The 22,352-nt window shown below is 35.1% G+C and overlaps 1 protein-coding gene across 1 annotated transcript in view; it reads right to left on the bottom strand.

Annotated features, from left to right (window-relative positions):
* Nucleotides 1–22,352, bottom strand: part of tox3.L (TOX high mobility group box family member 3 L homeolog) — an 80,513-nt gene that overhangs the window by 26,996 nt on the left and 31,165 nt on the right. Inside the window, exon 2 of the mRNA XM_018257839.2 lies at nucleotides 1,728–1,790. Coding sequence (XP_018113328.1) covers nucleotides 1,728–1,790 — 63 coding nt within the window. The remainder of the gene's footprint in view (nucleotides 1–1,727; nucleotides 1,791–22,352) is intronic.

Here is a 22,352-nt window from a genome sequence, read left to right as displayed (position 1 = left end):
AGTATGTGTTTTGCTGCTGTAATTATGGAGATTTAAAATGAATTTTTGAATAAATTTTGACTTTTTAAAGATTTTTAACAACTGGCCTCCGTTCTTTGAATCCATAATGGTACTTTGAACCGGTACTTTGAACCAGTACTTTGAGCCATTCAGTGCTTAGAGAGGATATGCTTGTAGTCTATATGGAGACAAAGAACATGAAACATAAACACCTATAGTAAAACTTGGGGGTTGATCACTTTTTATGTATGGTCCCTACTGACACCCCACAATACAGCTATCAGGCAACTGCATAGCTTGTCTAAAAATTATTTTTAAGAGCAACATAATAAAAGTCCAGTAGGCCTTCGATGGCTAGGAATGAGAGGGTTAAAAGCAGGGGAGCGGATTTGGTTAATGGTACACTATCTAGAGAAAGTTGGAGGATACATAAATTAAAATCATTATCCCCTCATGGTTTGAATGTTGATTTTAACCTTGATGTTAATGTTTCTGCATTGTTTTATTTCAATAGTAATTGGTTACAATCGGTATTTGCAACTTAGTTGCACTGACAATGTTATAAGAGACAAAGTTGTTCAGGACAAATAAAGTTTTGATCTTCAGCTATGTGGGACTTTAAAGAGTGACTCTTGGAGGAAGCCTTTTGGCGAAACACGTCAGTGGTGAGCAGAGGAGTGTGGAAGCGCAAGATTCAATAGCGGACGCACGCGCAAGGAAACCTTTGAGACCCCAAGAGAGAAATACAGCATGATTCCAGGGACTGCCTTTGATTTTATATGACTTTTTATCGCAAATGCTTGTGAGTGTAATTTTAACTATATATTAAACATTGTTCAAACACTCATGCACATGTCACTTTTTATTGCCCACATAAGGATTTAAAAAGATGGAAGTGGTGATCGAGTACTTGTATTCTGGTTAACGTATTAATCATTTGTGCTTTTGTGAGTATAATCAACAACTAGAACCATTGCATTATTCCAGTGTGGGTATTGAAATTAACCTAATCCCTCGTTTGTTGTTTGCTGCACGTGTGATGTAAGAATATTAACTTCACTTTCCAAATCTATCATATGGGGCACACTGACAGCTCCTTTTGAACACAATGGGTGTGAATGGTATTTGAGATAGTACACAATATCTTTTTTCTCTGTTTTTTCCCCACTCATTAACCTAGGTTATTCATGGTGTACAGCAATCCTCATTGGAAATATGTTGATTGGAGGTTGAAGAGAGCCTTATTAGATCGCTGGACAGGGGAAACACTGGGTTTAAGATTCATTTTTATATTATTGTCTAAAAATTATACCTGTTCTGCCTGGCAATATAAAAGGCATGATGTAGGACAGCATATATATGCTTTAAAAATAGTAGCAATCCATTCACATTGTGTTAATAGTTGTACTTGCATTTCCTAAGACTTGATTCCAGACCATGTGTGCTTCTAATTGTCAAATATGTGCCCTTGTAGGAACAGCGCTTGATTTCCCATTAGGCAAGTTCTTACTCCATTGGCATGCTACATATGCAACCACCTTATGGCCAGCTAAATTGAGTGGTAATGTAGTACTGTCAGGTTATTTTCTTTCTCATTAAAGTCTTTATTTTGTGCTCCATGAAACACATTCAGATGCAGAGCGTCAATCTTTTTTATCCTCTTCTCTTTGTCTGCTAAATTATCTAAGCAAACAGATGTATATAAAGAGAAATAAGAGCAAACCTACCTCATTTGCAGTGAGAAATGCATTATTGGCTTCAGTCATATTCATGTAGTTATTATTCCCAAACTGAAAAATAAGAAAAAGGGAGATTGTTTGGCTGTGTAAATGTGAAGTTTGATAGACTGCAGCTCATAATGATCTGGTAAGAAAATAAACAAAAAAAGAACATTTATATTCATACATTCATACAAGATGTATGTTGCATGTGAAAATTCTAATCCAAAACAGCAAAGGCAGCACATTTTCTCACATGAGAAAACTAATTTGCTATTCCTTTGCAGCAAAATATGTTATTGTATATAAATGTCAGATCTCGCTCAGACATTCGGACTCATATAACAGCAATTTCTGCTTGGAGAAAACAAAATTAAATATAGGCTCTGTTCATTTCTTTAGCTTATGTCACTCATAAAGGCTAGACAACTTTTCCAGTGTCAAATCATAGTTGGAAATAAGTCCTAGTCATGCTAATGGGAACCATATTGCATTGGGAACTACAGTACTGGCCCAAAATGAACACATCTGCAATTTAGGGTGATATTGTCTACTATACTGTAATAGTTAGTTAGTCTTAAAGTGATACTGACATAGTTCAACAAAGAATACCCCTTAATGGACTGTTAGGCAGTTACCTTTGGCTACAGCAAAAGAACCAATAAGAGTCAGCTTATTACAGTCAGGACATTGCTATGAGTGCCTATACCATCACCTATGAAGAATTTTTTTTGAAGGGAATATTGAAATAAAATAAGACTTTTTTTAGCTACAATTTAAAGCTATAATTACTGCTGTTTTGACATATATATGATATATGATATATATATACTTTTATTATGTGCTCTGCTGTGGCCTCTCAATTCATCTGAGGGATCCAAAAAATGTATTTTGTGGTTGCCTACACTACAGATCAACAAAGGCCTCATGTTCTGATGGAGAGTTCCATTTTATGAAGTAGTTCCTGAAAACCTGCAAGGTATGAGACCATTTGAGCTTTATAAATCCCAACAGCTGACGTGGAAGATGGAGCATCTACTGATATTCATACATCCCTAAGACTAAACAAGAATAACTATTGTAGTGTGTTCCGATGTGTTGTTTTTCTTCTTGTTTATGAAACCATGGCAATATGCTGCTAAACACACTGGTATTTATAAATAAATTAGTTGGATGATACCTAGCTGGGTTCAGCCTGCCTGGTGTTTATTGTTCTAGGAAAACATAAATAAAAATAATTTACAAAGACAAAATGCTACATCCTGAAGCAATGCCATGAAAGCAATTAAACTTGGTACAGAAAGCAGAAATAATTAAAATTATGATGCAAATAATTAGTTGACTGACAACAGACATCTGGATTCTGAATTGGTGCTTAAGCAGCATACATGTGGTCATTAGATAAAATACTCTATAAGGCAACAAAAACACCTGCTATAAATAAATACTGTTAAGAGGACAAATGTCTTAAAATTATAATAGCCAGAGCTAGGACATACTAGTTATCAAGTGATGTGCGACCACATTCATAATACCTTTAATGAGGAACCCTGGAAATAAAATGTATGTATGGACACTTTGAACAATAGTAATAATCATATAAATGTAGCACATTTTTCTTGATTAGAGTTTCTAAATGAAGTACTAATACTAGAGAGTTTTATAAACAACAGTGCAAAAGACAGTATTTTGAGAAGACATAATTGGCCAGATTCAATCCAATGAAAAAAAGTTTTATCACATGAAAAGTCATGGACAAGATTCAATTTTAGAAGCAATTAAATTCAGAAACACATATTTCACTGTGTATCACTTGAAAACTCTATTGAAGTCTATTTGGAAAAAAACTGGAACGGAATTTGGAGAAAAGTTTTTCCTCCTCAAGATGAATCTCGTCCATGACTTTTCGTGTGATAAACCATGAGATAACTTTTTCTCACTGAAATGAATCTGGACAATTCTGGGAAATGTAATTGTATTCATAAATAGGAAAATGTATAAATAAGAATATTAAAATTGCTCAGCATAATATTGTTGATTAGGTAGTATTTACAATGCAAATCCTAATTGAGCATACACTAGACATGCTGGTGTACACTTTTTAAATCATCGTTCACCCATGGTTACAAAGGTAAAAGTTCAGTTTGGCCTAAATATGTCTTTATTAGCCAAAAAATAAAAAATAGTGGTAGTGATGAGAACTTTTTTGCCCGCAAAAATTGCACCCATAGACTGTAATGGGCGAAAAAAATTGTCACGTGTCAAAACTTTGTTGTACATCAACATATCATTGGCGCCTATAGACTTCAATGCATTTTGGCAAATTTTCACAATTTTTGCGAAGCAAAACGGGTCAGATTCGCCCAGGGGCGTAACTATAGAGGAAGCAGACCCTGCAGCTGCAGGGGGGCCCAGGAGGTATAGGGGCCCCATGAGGCCCTAATTCATATACAATTTCAATAAATATTGGAGAAACAAGTCAACCTTTAAAATTTTGGGGCCCTGAAAAATTATTTGCTTTGGGGCCCAGTAATATCTAGTTACGCCCATTACTAGCCTGTGGATCTTATAAATTGAATATGAAGAAGAATGAGGGTGGTTGAAATCACGAATGGAATGGGAACTTTCCTGTAATATTCTAAAATGATTTTAGATCACACACACACACATATATATATATATATATATATATACACATACATACATATATATATACATATATATATATATATATATACATACATATACATATATATATATATACACACACACACACACACACACTATATTTGTTTTAGGAAGGGTTCTTATGTCTTTTTGCACACCTTCTGTAAGGGGTTTATATACTGACAATTATTTATCATTTCATTTCATTTTCATTATTTATTATTAACTATATATATCTAAATAAAGAATTTTGTCTAATTGTTTTTGGTTCACTTAGTTGTATATAAAGTGAAGTGATCTTCCTCTGGGGAAAAAAAAAAAAGAACAATAGTGTAAGCAGTGCAAACTCTTAAGAACCCTCCCCCGGTGCAAATATGGCACAAAAAACAGGAATCCAATTAATTACCATAGAAACCCAAATTGGGAGTAAAAAAAACTGAAAGGAAACCAGCCTAACAAAAAATAGTAAAAGCAAATAGAATGAAAGCAAGCGATAACTGTAGATGCAGCAAGTTATGGAAAATCGTTAAAGTCAAGCTGCTGTTGTTGGTTTATTCATAGCATAATACAAATAAACAAAGTAGTTAATGCAGTTCCTTGGGGATAACCAAAGATCCAAGTGAGGCATATAGGATTAACTAGATATTGCATAGCAGGTTGAGGATTGTTGCCCAGGCACTGGGTCCAAAAATAAGGCAGAAGGGTCTTATCCAGAACCAAAATTGAACACAGTTTCAAAAATGCTAAACTATCAAGACTGCACCACCCGAATAAAAATGACAGAACATTTTCACATACATTTTATGCTAATAATAAAGCTAGGTAGAATGGGATATTCACATGTGAATTAGGTTTTAAGTTATCTACAGTCTGCATGTGATAAGTACTAACATTCTGCATGTGTTCTTTGTTTTTCCAAATTAATGTTTTTGTTTGTTTTTTATATAGGAACTGTGTAATCCTAATGGTTCATACTGCTATATATATATATATATATATATATATATATATATATATATATATATATATATATATATATATATATATATATATATATATATATATATATATATATATATATATATTTATATTACACACTTTGGATGACATCTGCTATATAATAAGGAATGTCATTTCCATGCAAATTAATTCTTATCTCTCAAAACCCCCACTGTTATTTACTGAGCTCTGATAAGCACTCTAAAGCTTTCTTTATCTCAGAAAATGTATGTCCTTGTGGAGGTTAGATTATGTTATTTAGATCTTCAGCACTATTAACTTTAATAAAGTATCTATGACATAATAAGTAATATAGTATTATTTAAAAATAATAAATAATATCAATTAAATAGTAGCAATACAATGACCAACTATAATATTTCATAGCAATGTAAAATATAACCATTAGTTTTAACCTAGTTAGATCCCAGTTTTCCCTTTCTACTCTATTTCTTGCACAATATTTATGTATACTGTAGTTAGGCAAGGGCAAAACAAATTCTAAAAATGTCAGGGTATCCTAAGGCAAAGGGTAAATAAATGGCATCTGCGACATTAACTTCTGAACACAGTAGCCAATACTTCCCTGAAAAAATGCTTTTCACTGAAGGCATGGTCATATACCACTGATGGACCTTGACTAATAATATTGCTTAGCTGAGCACTGAGCTTTTCAACTTGTACCACAATTGCTTCTATACCCAGACTATAGCACTCAATAGAAAAGGGAAGTAAGAGTGGCAAAATAACTGGGGGGGGGGAGAGGGACCCTCTAGAAGTTGTCTATGCAACCAAAAAGAGGCACCATGGCAAGGAAGACAAAGGTGGGTGGTACAAGGGAGATACCTTCAAGACATTGCCTATTTTACTGGAAAATGATTACTGCTTCAAGTGGTTTTTAGGGGCAGGTGAAATGCAGGGGCAAAGTAAAGTGGTGACAAGGGACAGAGACCAAGAATAAAGTGGTCGATGTTTATCGCTCATTTCAGGTGCAACACTGACAGGACAAAAAAATATCACATCAATCACTCCAAAACATCTCTCGAACTCATATTGGGATGCTCAATCATCTAAAGACCCATGGAAACAGTTATTAGTAACACCAAGAAGCTGCGTAATATTAATTACACTTCTCTTGTATAAAACACTTTTCTCTTAAAGCAGATGCCCAGAAGCATCCCATTCTTATAAAATCAAAATTATATACTGTATGTATATATATATATATATATATATATATGTATATGTATATGTATATGTATATGTATATGTATATGTATATGTATATGTATATGTATATGTATATGTATATGTATATATATATATATATATACACATACATACATACATATATATATATATATATATATATATATACACACAGTATATAATTTTGCATTAACTTAATGTCTTGGAAATTTGTACATCATTTTTAATTTATTAATTAGACAGCAGACAGCTATACCAGCTCAAGAAGGCATTGGTCCCTATATATATATCGTAAAGATTCCCTTCGAAAGAAGGGACCAATGCCTTTTTGAGCTGGTATAGCTGTCTGCTGTCTAATAAAGTAAAAATGATGTACAAATTTCCAAGACATTAAGGTAATGCAAGAAATAATCCCCAGGCAGCTTTTAGAGCCATGTTAATTATTAGTGCTGTAAACCATAATATTTAATTCAGTCCACTGTACAGATATAAACAGGCATGCTAAAACTCTATAAGAAATCATTAATGTTTCATTTGTGCCCATTAGTGATTTGTTTAATGCAAACAAACACATTGCAATAAAGCATTTTTAAAATTAAAGTCACTTATAACCTAGAAGAAGTTACGACGGTAGAAAAATAGAATACACTAGCTACTATCTCAAGGGTCGGTACAATTCAGAAAACAAATTAGGCTCCCAGTGAAGAAAAAAATGAACAGGGTAAGAAATCCTCTTCTGAACAGTTAGCATGCGAATGTAATTACTGAAGAAACTACGGCTAATAAGCTGCGAACTGTATTCATTAATTAGTATTTGCCCTGGAGAAATGAAGAAAATTGGTAACAATGTTAACACTGAAATGTTCAGATGAGGGACACAAGGCCCTTAGCATTCAATCGAGCAGGTGGTTTCAATGGTCCATCTAATTTGAAAAGCTTCCACCTGAAGTGAGGGCAATGCTGCCATATCATCTGCATCTTTATCAGCATATAATTAATAGCTTATAATTTAGAAACAGGTTGATGAGCTGGGGACCTACAAACTGATTTCTGGCAGAAAGCAGGCACTATTTAATTTTAACTTCAAAATAATGCTGTGACCATGCCAAATAGAAGTAATGTCTTAAGATATTTTTTTCAATCAATAAAAAAAGTTATATAATATATATATAGAGAGTTAAAATGCCCTGTGATCTTACCGGTTTTATTGGGGTAGACTCTTCAACCATGTTTAACCACAAGCATCATTTTGGAGCCAAAAGCTGTCCCCTTTAAGGAAAGTAAATTCTTTGTAGATTTTATTAGCACATTATCTAATTCTGTTTTATTCTGTTTTATTTTTATAACCATCAAATGTTACAATTATTACCTATTCTTTTCCCTTTTTTCAGCACAGGCCATTCATGCTTTGATGACAAGTTTGCAATGTAATACATATTTAGGGGGTTATTTATTAAAGTCTTTTTGACTATAAAATCTGAATTTTTAGTGGAAAAAAACTCAAATGTTTGGAGATTTATTATACACCAAGGAAGGAAAAAGTCTGGATCTGAAAATCTGGCATCTCAGACCTACCGAGGTTGTATATAAGTCAATGGGAGATGTCCTATTTGGAAGTTAATGTGGTCTGTGCTGGAGTTAGCCCTAAAAGTCTGAATAATTTGGGGGGTTTTCAGAAAAAAACTCATACAATTTGTATTTTTGATCTATTTTTTTCATATTTGTCCCCGATCTGATTAAATCATGATTTTTTTTTCTTACTTGTGCCATGCTGCCACATTCCATCTCTTCTCAGTGGTCCCTTCAGCTGTCTAGGACTATGCAAAGTACAGTAAAACCTATTATTTTACTTTATTGCACATGTGCACAGCCCATGCAGCCAAAGGCGGCATGGTGATATAATGAACATACCCTGTCATACCCTGCACCATTAAAGTAGGAGTCAATTTACTTCAGTAAATGGGACAATATATATATATTATATAATAAATACTAAAGTGTCATCAGTGACAATTGTTAATGTTATACAGAATGGAGGTTTTTTTCTCTTGCTACGCAGATATCAAAATATGCTAAACCTAACAATATGCTCCTCCAGTTGGTCTATATGTTTGATTGTGTTATTTTAGATAAAAACAAATTGTTAACTCCAGTATGTGAAGTGACTATCTGACAGTAATTGAGTTCTAGTATTACCAATTTCAGTATCTAACAACCAACTCTGCTCTAGGGTATCCAATGATTTATTCTTATTTCTAATGCCTTTTCTGTTTCTAATAAATTGTCTGTCAAGCACAAAGAAACTGCAGATCCGAGTTACAACAAAAAAAAAAAAGCAAAAGAGTTCTATATGCAGAATACTGAACTTAAGTACAAACAAAAAATGAAGCATAAGATGATGTCTAAGGATTTATACTGGGTCCCTAGTGAGAAAATCTGGATAGCCTGGACAACCTGTTTTGACAGATAATGCAATATGTTAATATCCAGGGTCAGACTGGGGGGGTCAGGGCCCACCGGGGCTGCCACGTCAGAGCTTCCCCCCAAAGGGACCTCTCAGTCCCTCTCTCCCACCCCCTGCCGACGCTGTTGGTATCTCTTTCCATACATGGCCAGATCTGGAAAAAGGAGTTTGTGCAGTATCTTCTAGGTTCTCAGACTGCTTTTCTAATATTGGACTTTAAAGTTTCATTTTTCATTTTCTTATGTCTTTCTAAAGCAGTTCTGGAAGGGGGTCACTGTAAACTGTTTTAAATTGATACATTTAGTTGATACATTTCTTATCTTCATCCGTGCTGAGCAGAATCCCTGAGTTTTATTAAAGGCAACTATTGTAATTGATAGAATTGCTAATATTCCACAGATGCTTCCGAGAAATGTATCAACTAATGTAGCCAACTGTAACAGTTCAGAATCTAAACCTGGATTACAGAGCTGGCACACAAACTCCAATTTTGATTTAAAAAAGTTTCATTTTCTAACATCCTTTTCAGCCAATAAATTGCTTAAAACTTCAACGTTTTTTTCTTCACCTGCAACGTGGCAAAATCTCAAAATCTTCTTTTCGGAATCTCAATTCCAAAAGAAGTCTGAAAAATCTTTTTAGTAAATCTGATCATTTTGTGAAGGTCATAGCCATGCATTGCAAGAAACTTTTGATGAAAGTTCTGTTCAAACACAGAAAATTATTTCAGTTTCCACAAAAACTTACTGATGCTTTACAAACAAACCATTCCTGCTTCACAAAAAACAATAAAATATTTTGCAGACAGAATTCAACAGCTTATAAACAGGGTCCTGTTTAAAAAACACAAAATATCATCTAATAAAGCAAAAATTGATTTGTTGTTGCAGTCTTCTGTCTTCACTTCTGCATAAATATTCGTGATAAAAAGTATAGTGTATGTGAACGATGGGCCCTTACTGGTGCTTGTTTGTCTCTAGATAGAATAAGAGTGACACATGTTCTCAGAATGAAAGGGCCACCGGACTGTTTCATGACACAAAATAAAAACAAGATATTAAAAAAAAAAAAAAAAAAAACAGACTATAGTGCTTTTGTATCTCTTTAAAAATACTGTGCTAAATAGTACCTTACACAGATAGCAGGACTTGAGGAGCAAAATTCTCATTCAAAGCAATACAATAGTGAGGGTGCAGAGGCTATGCAATAACCTACCGTCAGATACTGCAATATCATATTACCTCTGCACACCCATCCCATAAAGCACTGCATGATCAAAGGGCTGATTTAGGAAGGGGAACCATTTCTAATATTGTAACGTGAATTTTTTTTTTTTTTTTTAGCTTGGCTTTCGATGGCTGGCAGGTGAATGTGGAATAAAGGGTAAATGTGATAGCATGTTTACAACCAAGATAACAGTAATCTGATAGTTCAGTATAAATGTAATTACCATAAATAAAGCTAGCTATCCATTACCTAGACAATTGGTTGTGTAATTGAAACTGTGGAAAACAGATGCAAAAAGCACTTACTGAAAATAACTGCAATGTTTTTGCAAAAGTTCTCTGCTTTGGAAATATAAATAATCAATATCTACTGTTAAATATTTGCCAGTCCTTGTAATTTAGAAAAAAATGCAGTCAAAACAAATGGGAAAGGTGTACTTCACATGGATGCTGATAACAAGGTCCTTTTAAAAATACAAAACATAAAGTAGACATTTTAGGCTTGTGGCCCACCAGTTTTCTCCACCACAAGTGCTAACTGCCACTGATTCTGGCTAACAGTTGTTTTGCCACTATGTGTGCCAGGAGCCTTAAAAAACTATTCCCATAGAAAAGTATGTAAAATGGTCTGCCTATAACAGACATCTCCTTGAGATCATAGTGATAGTCAAATGCCATGTATGCCATTAGTCTACAACTGAACTGGACGTTTAATACAGGTTAATCATAAAAAATTATGCTTCACAAAGCAAGTAAGTGACACACCCTTATGAAACTAAAATCAACTATGTATATATAAAAATAAAAACATTTATCCCACTAAAAGGGTTTTAATAATGCAATTAAACTTTCCATTGACTAACTGATGCTCAGTGAATTGTTTTGATTGCTACTTAGCCAGGAACACAATGAAAAAAAAATAATAATCTGCCTCATTTTATGACATTTGGACATTTTGCCTGAAACTTTGTGCATTTGTGACATATCAAAATCACATCAGAACATTAATTAAAAATAAGCAGTTTCACCATATTTATTTTTGTCATTTAAACAAGCTGGCTGATTGAATGGCACGACACATTAAATTAACGGTGAATGCTACGTTTTACTGCTTTGATGGGAATCCATGTGAAAGTGGGACAATAGGAACAATACTCTTTTTAATTAAAAGATGAGAATCTAAACTCATTCTGCATTTGTATGATTGAGCTACTGTACAGATTGACATGGAATGAATTTGTTGGAAAAAAACAGGGAGACAACGAAAAAGATTGCAGTTTAAAGCATCTGTTTAGATATGCACACATATTATATATACATATATATATATTTCCCCTTGACTTTTATGATTGCCTTAAAGCCCACAGAGAGATGCTTTTTCCAGATGGGTAATCTTGGTGCCTTAATTTGCTTTTCTCTCTGTTCTTAAAGTAATGTTTGTTTATTTATCTTAAATCTTTTTGTAGGAAATAGCTCGCATGAGACACAAGATCTAATTTCCGATGAGATGCAGGGACAAGAGTCAGAGAAATGATGGTCTTCCAATGTAACTACAACATAATACCAGTGAAGTGGTTATGACTGAAACATTCTGTAAATGGAACATACGTTTCCACAAGTCTCTGCTTCCAGCTGCCTTTATTGTGATTAATGGATTGCTGTCTTAGCTGTATCAGTAAAGCATATTTACATGGGCTATTTTAATGCAATGCCATCCAATCACACTCTACACTTAGCAGCAGATTACCATCTACTGGCTTGCTGACATTCTGTTTCTTAAAAACACTCAAACCATACTTAGCTAAAGCCATTGTAATTATTACTTTCTTCAAAACTATCAGATTTTTTTTTATTATATATACAAAAGCAAAGTTATGCTCCAGAGCATCAACAATTTCAGTAGACCAATGGATATATAAAAATACAACAGATTTAAAAAACTCTTTTTACCACTAATTACTGTATGTATGTAGTGGAACATGGTTTAGGGTTTCAGTACATAAGTACTTTTGCATATGCTGCTTTGGGATTGTTTAACAGTTCCTTACAGAATTGTACACAGGCCTGGCATTCCAATGAAGTCACTGATTGGCTTGTAGAAAGATGAATATTTCAATAATATTTTGCCACCAAAACTATTATCATGCAATCAAGTGTAGATCAGAATACAGTAGCTTTTGCAGCCGCCATGCTTTCTCTTTGTGCTAAGAATGGAAAAGTCATTCAAATAAATGAAGATGACATCACATATGCAATAAAATAGTTACAAATGGTAACAAACAGGATTAACAAATGCTAATTGCATAGCCACAAGACACAAATGGCTACTAGAAATAAACCAGGTCCAGCTAATCATTTGCTGTGAAAACCATGACAAATAATAATAGAGATTCCAAAAAGTAATCAAGAGACCTTAGGAATCTGCAGGGTAATGTAATAAAATGTGCTAAGTTTGCTACTAGTCTAGTAACCTATAGCAACCAATCATAAGTTAAAGGTCAACTGTTTAAAACAAATGACTATAAGCAACTCAAAATAGCAACTCAAAATAGCAACAGAAAGGATTCGGTCAGCTATTCTTGCAGATTTGGCATATTTTTCTGTGATGTAATCACTACTGGGAATATCTCAGGACACATGCCTACAATTTCAAACAATAAGGTATTTTCTGATTGACTAGTATGGTCATTAGTCTGTATGAGGGCCAACATGTCATTTGGTTGATAAGACTGAAACAATCCTGACAGAAAACATGGCAAATTAGACTAACATATGATGTGTGATCTAAGATCTTCTTCAAGCAAACTAAAGCAAGCAATGAAAGTGATTACTGCAATTGACCAATGAATATCTAAGGCCACATTGTATAGTACTTGTAGAATTACTGGTTAGATTTGATCTGTGTCTTGACCGCTATAAGTCTTTCCTGTATATTATATACAAAACCATTATATACAAAACTTATGTCTTACATAAGCTGGTGACAGTCTCCCACTGATATCGTCAGATCAGCAATACATGCAGAGATATTATCGGTAATTTTCTAACCTGTCCGATCGTCTGAATGACCGATCGCCATGGCATGAAAAATGTCGGGACACTCCCCACATGGCCCGAAAATCATACTAAACGGAGATTCATACGATCAAATCAATTTTCAGTGTGGATCTACATAAATATTGTTGGGTGAATTTAGTTCTTCTAACTTTGTTGTCAAGCTATTTAGTGTTTTTTTACATAGTTGAAAAAGGGTATAACCAAGCAAAAAGTAAATACTTCATGAAAGCACATGTGAAATGGTGTACACAGCATACCTCAAAATAAGCTGTTTACATCCTCATTAACCACAACTTCTTTCTGGTGGGGCATTCAACTCAAGAAATCCTCGCTGCACATAATCAACACGAAAATTCACCAGTTGAGGATCAATATGGTGAATTCCTCCCCCAAAATTACAGCAGCGTTTTGTGGTCTAACGGATGCACTTACAGAGTGCAGTTTGCATTTTAATAGGGTATTTTGAATATTTGTGGGAGGTGACAGGTCTGCTTTAAAGCTTTACTTAGTTTTAACCTTAGCAACTTAGCAACAAGTAATAATATTTATGTGTCAAGCCCTACAATAATTGTCCAGAGCAGTAAATATCTGCACACAGACCTCAATTTCGCTTCCGGTTAAAAGGTTGCATAAATAACCATGGCCTGGTTCCATAATTACTAAAATGTTTTAAAAAGCAGAAAGGCTGGGGTTTATGAAATATATTGCAAGTATTGCAGTCTATGAATAACATTATGGTTCCAATATAGAAGGAAATAATGATGCCATGCACTAAGCAGGAATAATTAGCTAATTAAGTTTATTGCTCCCAGTAGCCAAATCCCATCAGCCTGAGCTTATGACTGAAAATGTGATTATTTAATGGCAATATATCCCAACAGTAATTCACTTGCCTTTAGTGCACATTAATGTGTGTGTAGATATTACCCTAAATGAGATAATTTAAGCAATGCAATGACCTGTAATTCTGTAAAATATGCACTGACATTATTTGTGCAGTTGGATACATTTCAGACAAATATAATTAAACTAGTAGGAAGTCCAAATAAAGATTTATTTCTATATAGAAAATTTGAAGTTGGATGTTTGTATAATAAATATATATATATATATATATATATATATATATATATATATATATATATATATAATTTGAGTGACAAAATATATCTGCTCTCTCTGCCCACGTTAAAATTTTGGAAATTATCACCTTTTAGTCATTTATATTGAAAATATACTTCTGCGTGTCAAACTTCTTCATGGATCAACTATGTGGTAAATTCAATGGGTGCAGAACTGTGTAAATATATGTCAAGGATGGGCAGATCTTGACATCACCAGACCTGATAAAGCCTGCCTGATCTTGTCTAAGGGCAATGAATACAGTAGATTCCAGGCACTTTGATGCTGAATCCTTTAATGGCTACACAGGTGAGTGATGAACATCCACATTTTTTTTAAAAAAAAGCAAAAAGCTTTGATAAATAAGACAACTGCATAAAATACTTAAAGGAAAACTATACCCCCAAAATGAAAACTTGAGCAACAGATAGTTTATATCAAATTAAGTGGCATATTAAAGAATCTTATTAAACTGGAATATATATTTAAGTAAATATTGCCCTTTTACATCTCTTGCCTTGAACCACTATTTCGTGATGGTCTGTGTGCTGCCTCAGAGATCACCTGACCAGAAATACTACAACTCTAAAGGTGGCCATACACGGATAGATCCGCTCGTTTGGCGATGTCGCCAAACGAGCGGATCTCCCTCCGATATGCCCACCTTGAGGTGGGCAATATCGGGCTGATCCGATCGTGGGCCCTAGGGCCCAACGATCGGATCCTAGCGTTCGCCAAACGGGCGGTCGGATCGCGGGACCGCATCAACGAACAGATGCGGCCGCGATCCGACGGGATTTTTAACCCCATCCGATCGAGATCTGGCCGACTTTCGGCCAGATCTCGATCGGGGAAGCCCGTCGGGGGCCCCCATACACGGGCCAATAAGCTGCCGACTTGGTCTGTCGGCAGCTTTTATCGGCCCGTGTATGGCCACCTTAACAGGAAGAAGTGAGGAAGCAAAAGACAGAACTCTGTCTGTTAATTGGCTCATGTGACCTAACATGTATAGTTTGTTTGGTATGTTTGTGTGCACTGTGAATCATATGATCCCAGGGGGCTTTCCTTATTTTTTAAAATGGCAATTTTCTATTTATGATTTTCCAAGGGCACATACTACTTAAAAAAGTGTATTATTATGAAAATGAGTTATTTACATGAAGCTGTTTTATGCAATACTTTTTTATAGAGACCTACATTGTTTGAGGGGTATAGTTTTCCTTTAACTACCAGTCTGGAAAGCATTAATAATTATGATAAAAGCAAACTGCCAGGATTCTCTGGTTTGAATTTTAAGAAATCTGCTACATAGTGTTTTATGATTAATAACTTTGCAGATAGATAGATATTTTTGCACTTTTGACCAAGTTCCTGCTATACAGTAAGTGACTGAACCTTAATCTGCTTCTATTTCTATTTTAGGAGGACCGTTTATTTTTTTGGAAAAAACATGGTATGAGAAACATGAAAAAGCAGCTATAAAATTTTACAGTCATAATAAAAAAAGAAGAAGTCATAAAATGTACCGCTTCCAAAACACTACAAGTATCCTGAGATTCTCTTCAATCATTACAGGCACAAGAAAAACTGAAAAACCAAGGCTTTTTCCTGATCGGTTAATTGTTATTGTTTGCACAACAGTGGCCGAATACACTGCAAACCAGTTGTTCAATCTATATAAATCTAAGAAACACACGTTGCCAAGGAGTGACTCATATATCAGTCTTTAATATGCTACTAGGCTAACTGCATTAAACAAATCGCTCTCCCCACAGCTGTAGAATAGAAGTTATATACAGAGCAGAGGTTATTGTCCAATTTAAATCTTGGCTTCATTCCCAGAACAGTGCAAGATTCCAATTTGTGAAAATGTTGCTCTTTGCAACTGCCAAAAAACTACAGAAAATGGCATTGGGAGCCTTCCAAAAATATGTCTGCAAAATGCCAATCAACAAGTTGCTTTAGATTAACAGTATGACTGTACCAAATTAATTTAAATTATAAAAACATATGGCTGTGATGGTTGTCTTGCACTTACTGCAACATCTGCTTTTCATGAAATAGTGGAAGACAACATGGTGGGATCAAAAGTATATCTCCTAAGCACCTGAGACTTGATGTATGGATTATAACAAAGTACATAGAGATGCCATTAAAACACGAAAAGGAAACAAGTCCTTGTTTAATGTTTAGTCATAATGCTCATATATCCGGATGATCAATTTCTTTGAAAGTATTAGGGAAACGACACACAGGTCACCCATGTATTGTCATTGCAATATTGCCATAGTGGGTGCTGAAATTGGCTGTTTTGTTGCCGAGACAAAATGCCACATGTCATTGCCCCATAATGGAATGCTTAGCAATTGCTTCTTTTGCTTGAAAGAAATACGAATTTAAGGCATAGCCATCAACACTTTGGTGACGGTGAGAAACATTTCCTTTGTTGGTTGAAAATTGATGGATTTATCAGTTTAGCTGATATAAAAATAAAGCCAATTTTAGAGCACATGTTGATGATGACGTGTGAATTATAGGTGTAAACTCTATATTTGTTTTTATATTTGTATTTATCAGGGCTTTAGTCTTGAGACGTTTTATCTAGTCAAATCCAGGGGATGTGTGGATTTAAGTACATCTTTGGTTATCTACAGATTACGGTGTATTAAAAAGTGACCCTCAACAGGACAAGGCCCACTAAATAAAAAAGGAATTTAAGTATACCTATTGGAGCCTTAGATTTGGGGCATTAGATTAAGGATTTAAGGAGTGTTATGGAAGCTAAATCTGTATCATCTTTAGATTCTGTAAAAGGTATTATCTGTTACTGCCCTCCTTGAAAATATAATGAAATTAGACTATTATGGCTCTGAGTGGAGTACTGTGGGTTCTATTTGAAAAATGGCATTAAAAAAAGTATTTCAAAAATTGTTCTAGATGTATGGCCTCATAGTGGTGAGCAAATCTCAACAGTTTTGCTTTGACAAATTCACCCAAATGCATTTAAGTCTATGGACAAGAAAAGTTTTTTTACACGTGGCAAATTGCGTGACAATTTGCATGACAAATTTCGGAAGCGCAACACATTTTTTTCACCCAGTATAGTTTGTGGCAAAACTAAAATTTTGCTCATCCCTATACAGGTGTCACATTTCTAATGTGATGCAGATGTAGGTGCAATAATAATGAAGTATAGATTCAGAAAACACGCATCAGGTCTGCTTTCTGTAATGAGATAACTTTTTCTGAATCTGTCCCTTTATATCTTCTTGGAACCTCCCACTGTATGGTTTACTGATAAATGTGTGAATACTTCTGGTAAGGGTGAGGACGACATACGGGTGATTGCACTAGGTCATTTAATATTGCTTTAAAAAGGTCATAAGGGCCCTCAGAATCATGATGCATCAGCATTACCCATCCATTCTTCAGTTAACACCTAATACTTTTTAATTGTCTGTAGATTTAAAGGAGCTTAATCCAGATATGCACAAACAGCCCTTGTTATGTTTTGTACATACCGTGCCAAGCACCATTTCTCCTGTTTTTTTCAGAAATAAACATTTTGTGGATGTTATAGCTTTTCTGTGGGGCCCTAGAGAGTTAAAACTTTTCTAATTGTGTCTCAGAATGGACCAGCCTCCTTGCCCCCCAGTGAACAGTGTGTGCATGTGACCATGCTTAAGATGGTGAAGGCAGGTAAGGGACATGCGGGTGGTGTGGGGAGAAGGTCCTGGACAAGGGGGTAGGTGAAAAGCGTTACATGCCAAATCAAATGCCCTCCCATCATTGCACCCTAAGCATGTGCCTCTTCTGCCTACCCATAGTTCTGGACCTGATCATACTCACTAAATGAAGGACAATAAGCAATTTCCTACCACCCACAAGAGGCTGGTTTAATAAATGGAAACCTTACATATGAATAATTCTTCAAGTATATCGAGCACTATATTCCACATTGTACTTTCAGTTCCTCTGGGGAGTACCTTAAGGAAACCACACAAACATGGAAAGAGCATACATGCTATTCATTATGCTACCGTATTCAAAATATACTTGTTTATAGACAATTCTTCAATATCAGTTTTAATTGAACATTGAACATTGGGCTGAGTGACGTCTTTGCATACAATTATATTTTGTATTTGAAACACAAACTGTGATTTGTCTATAAAATCAGAACACTGTAATGTAAGCACAATTAAAAATAAACAATAGGAAAACTTTCAGTTATCTATCCTGTAATCATAGATTAAAATTTAAGATGAAAAAAAAAAAACCTTCTAAACAAACTACATTTTCTATACAGTTAGTATATTACATATGTGAGGATATTAATCTTTTTTTTAACCCACATACATTTTTCTTTTTACTGCTGTCTTACCCATATAAAACACATCAAATAAATATTCTGGGAAACACATATTAACATTAGCCCATTCATCTAGGCAGAATGATAAAGAAACTTGCTTACTTTTATTCAAGATATGACACTGATAAATGAAGCTGTGGAATTCTATCACGCTTTCAAAAACCTGGGCACGTGACTCTTGTTGAGCAATTTTCTTCATTCATCTTCATTACAGAGAAGCTTGACCCAGCTACCAGAATTGACTCTTGTGAACATATTAACCCCTGATTGGCATAACTAGGGCATCCTTAAATATCTTTTGAACATTTTTTGAACACTCAGCAAATCTCTTTTATGAACATTTGTATTTTTTGAACAGTGTGTTCTCTAGGTGGCATGCTGTAAAAGTTTAATTTGAAGACCACAGAAATCATACAAGGAAACAGTATATAATGAAGTAAAACACTTCACAGACATTGGCCTAAAAAGGTGCAACAACAAACAGTTTGCAATGCTATAGACCAATCAAAGTGTTAAAGCTGCCAGCACAAATAAGCATTTAGACATTAAGAGAGATTAAAGAATCTATTTACTATGAGTGGCTAAAGGTGGCCATACACGGGCCGATAAAAGCTGCCGACAGACCGTGTCGGCAGCTTATTGGCCTGTGTATGGGGGCCCCCGACGGGCTTCCCCGATCGAGATCTGGCCGAAAGTCGGCCAGATCTCGATCGGATGGGATTAAAAATCCCGTCGGATCGCGGCCGCATCTGTTAGTTGATGCGGTCCCGCGATCCGACCGCCCGTTTGGCGAACGCTAGGATCCGATCGTTGGGCCCTAGGGCCCACGATCGGATCAGCCCGATATTGCCCACCTCAAGGTGGGCATATCGGAGGGAGATCCGCTCGTTTGGCGACATCGCCAAACGAGCGGATCTATCCGTGTATGGCCACCTTAACACTGGGATCCACTGTTGGCTTTACAATGCTCTGTAACCAGTGGCTCATGAGCAACATGTTGTTTCCTACTACATTAGATGTCAATAGGTGCTAATATTTGAGGTGCCTGGTAGTCAGGGAAATACCAAAAATTCAAAAAGCCAATCAAAGGCTATGCGGTGTTCAAATTAAATTAGACTTGTTTCTTTTCCATTGCAATCGCAATAAGCATTTGTAGATGGGGCAGTTGTATTGATTTGCATATTTGTGTAAACAACTCATTAACTATTAATCTCAATACTGAATCATGAAGTATATACATTTTTAGCTATTAAATACAATTCAGCAGTAATATTCAGGTTTTTCAAATGCATCCGTGATCTTTTCATTAGCACTACAATACCAGCCTAAGTATTGATTAAACAATCATGCTGAGGCTAAGGTTACAGCTTTGATATTATCACAATTAGAATAAGTTGTAAACGTACAACATGCCCAACACAGGCTTCCATAACAAATAAGTACTAGACATGAATCTAACTATCAGTCATGTTTTTAACAGATGTATGTAGTCTGTGAATTATGAAGGATATTTTAGCCACTGTGGAGTTTTGTTTCAGTGTAATGGTGGTTATAATAAATTAGTTCTATAAAGCATCAATACGAAGTAGCTATTCAGTACACTGTAGTACACTGTAGTCCTAGATATTATGCCTGCTTATCAAAACATTCAAGCCCATCTTAAAGACATATATCTGGCATCACCAGCAGTACATTTACTAGCTTCACCAACCTCACAGTGAATTATAAGTTGTGTTGCAATATCTGTTTCTCTAAATCTAAAGGAGTGACCTATGCTATCTTTGCATAATGTCCTCAAAATGTTATGTAATGTTACCTTTCAACAGATAAAACAAACCCAACACTTGGGGGGGGGTTATTTTTTAAAATAGGAGTTGTGTTTTTCCTGGAAAAAAAAATTCCCGAAGGTAGTTTCTCTAAAAACTCAAAATTTTCAAGATTTACTATACTCTGAAGCTGCTTAAAGCCCAAATCTGAAAATACTCCAGCTAAAACCTGTCGAGGACATGTAGAAGTCAATGGCATAGGTCCCTTGAACCATTTAAAGATTTTTTTGCCTTCATTATTTCTGGGTTTTTTTTAATGGTGGTTTTCACTCGAAAGCTTCATAAATAAGCAAACATTTCAGTTGTGAGTTTATTCAAGGTAGAAAAAACCTCACAAACTCGACCTTTGATAAATAGCACCATCATAGTCTTTTTTTCATGTTTAATTCTATGGCACTGAGGGAATTACAGTGAAAAAAACACTTGTAATATTCACCATAATATGAGCAAAGGTTTTACAAGCACTTTGCTTTAGTACCATTATTACTAATATACTGTAATACATATGTTTTATTCCAGTGTAATTGTGGACGTACACAGACTAGTGATGCACAATGGCGCTTCATACAAATACGAGCAGGTGATGAGAGCGTATTTAAAGGGATACTGTCATGGGAAAAAAAAATTTTTTCAAAATGAATCAGTTAATAGTGCTGCTCCAGCAGAGTTCTGCACTGAAATCCATTTCTCAAAAGAGCAAACAGATTTTTTTATATTCAATTTTGAAATCTGACACGGGGCTAGACATTTTGTCAATTTCCCAGCTGCCCCATGTCATGTGACTTGTGCCTGCACTTCAGGAGAGTAATGCTTTTTGGCAGGCTGCTGTTTCTCCTTCTCAATGTAACTGAAGGAGTCTCAGTGGGACATGGGTTTTTATGATTGAGTGTTGTTCTTAGATCTACCAGGCAGCTGTTATCTTGTGTTAGGGAGCTGTTATCTGGTTACCTTCCCATTGTTCTTTTGTTTGGCTGCTGGGGGGAAAAGGGAGGGGGTGATAATCACTCCAACTTGCAGTACAGCAGTAAAGAGTGATTGAAGTTTATCAGAGCACAAGTCACATGACATGGGGCAGCTGGGAAATTGACAAAATGTCTAGCCCCATGTCAGATTTCAAAATTGAATATAAAAAAATCTGTTTGCTCTTTTGAGAAATGGATTTCAGTGCAGAATTCTGCTGGAGCAGCACTATTAACTGATTCATTTTGAAAAAAATTTTTTTTCCCATGACAGTATCCCTTTAAGCACAAGTACTCGTAAAAATGGTGCCAATGAATGCAACAACCACATTGATTTTTGCATGACCACAACTGTAGCTGCAGTCTTAATGTCATTACAAAGACAAGCAATTCACACTATCTGCTGTTACAAACAACAGTAGTGACACTAGCTACAGGTAGTAAAATGTACGTGTTTGTATGTGTTTTTGTGTAACTGGGTTACATTTTCAACATCAAACATTTTACATTCTGAACATTCTGTTGCTCTAAAATACATTTCTCTCATGCATTTGGTTTCCACATTATAAGCTTCCATTTAAATCACAAACACGCCAATGTCAATCTCAAGCATTCAAGGTCATACTCTTACATTGTAGTTTGCAAATTTACCATCTTATTCAAACAATTTCCATTCAGCCTCTTTTATGTAGAACTAACAATTCAATAATGCAATATTGCACAGTGAATTTTA

This window comes from Xenopus laevis, chromosome 4L (assembly GCF_017654675.1).
Source record: "Xenopus laevis strain J_2021 chromosome 4L, Xenopus_laevis_v10.1, whole genome shotgun sequence".
Classification (NCBI taxonomy): domain Eukaryota; kingdom Metazoa; phylum Chordata; class Amphibia; order Anura; family Pipidae; genus Xenopus; species Xenopus laevis.
This window is presented reverse-complemented; position numbering and strand designations above follow the sequence as displayed.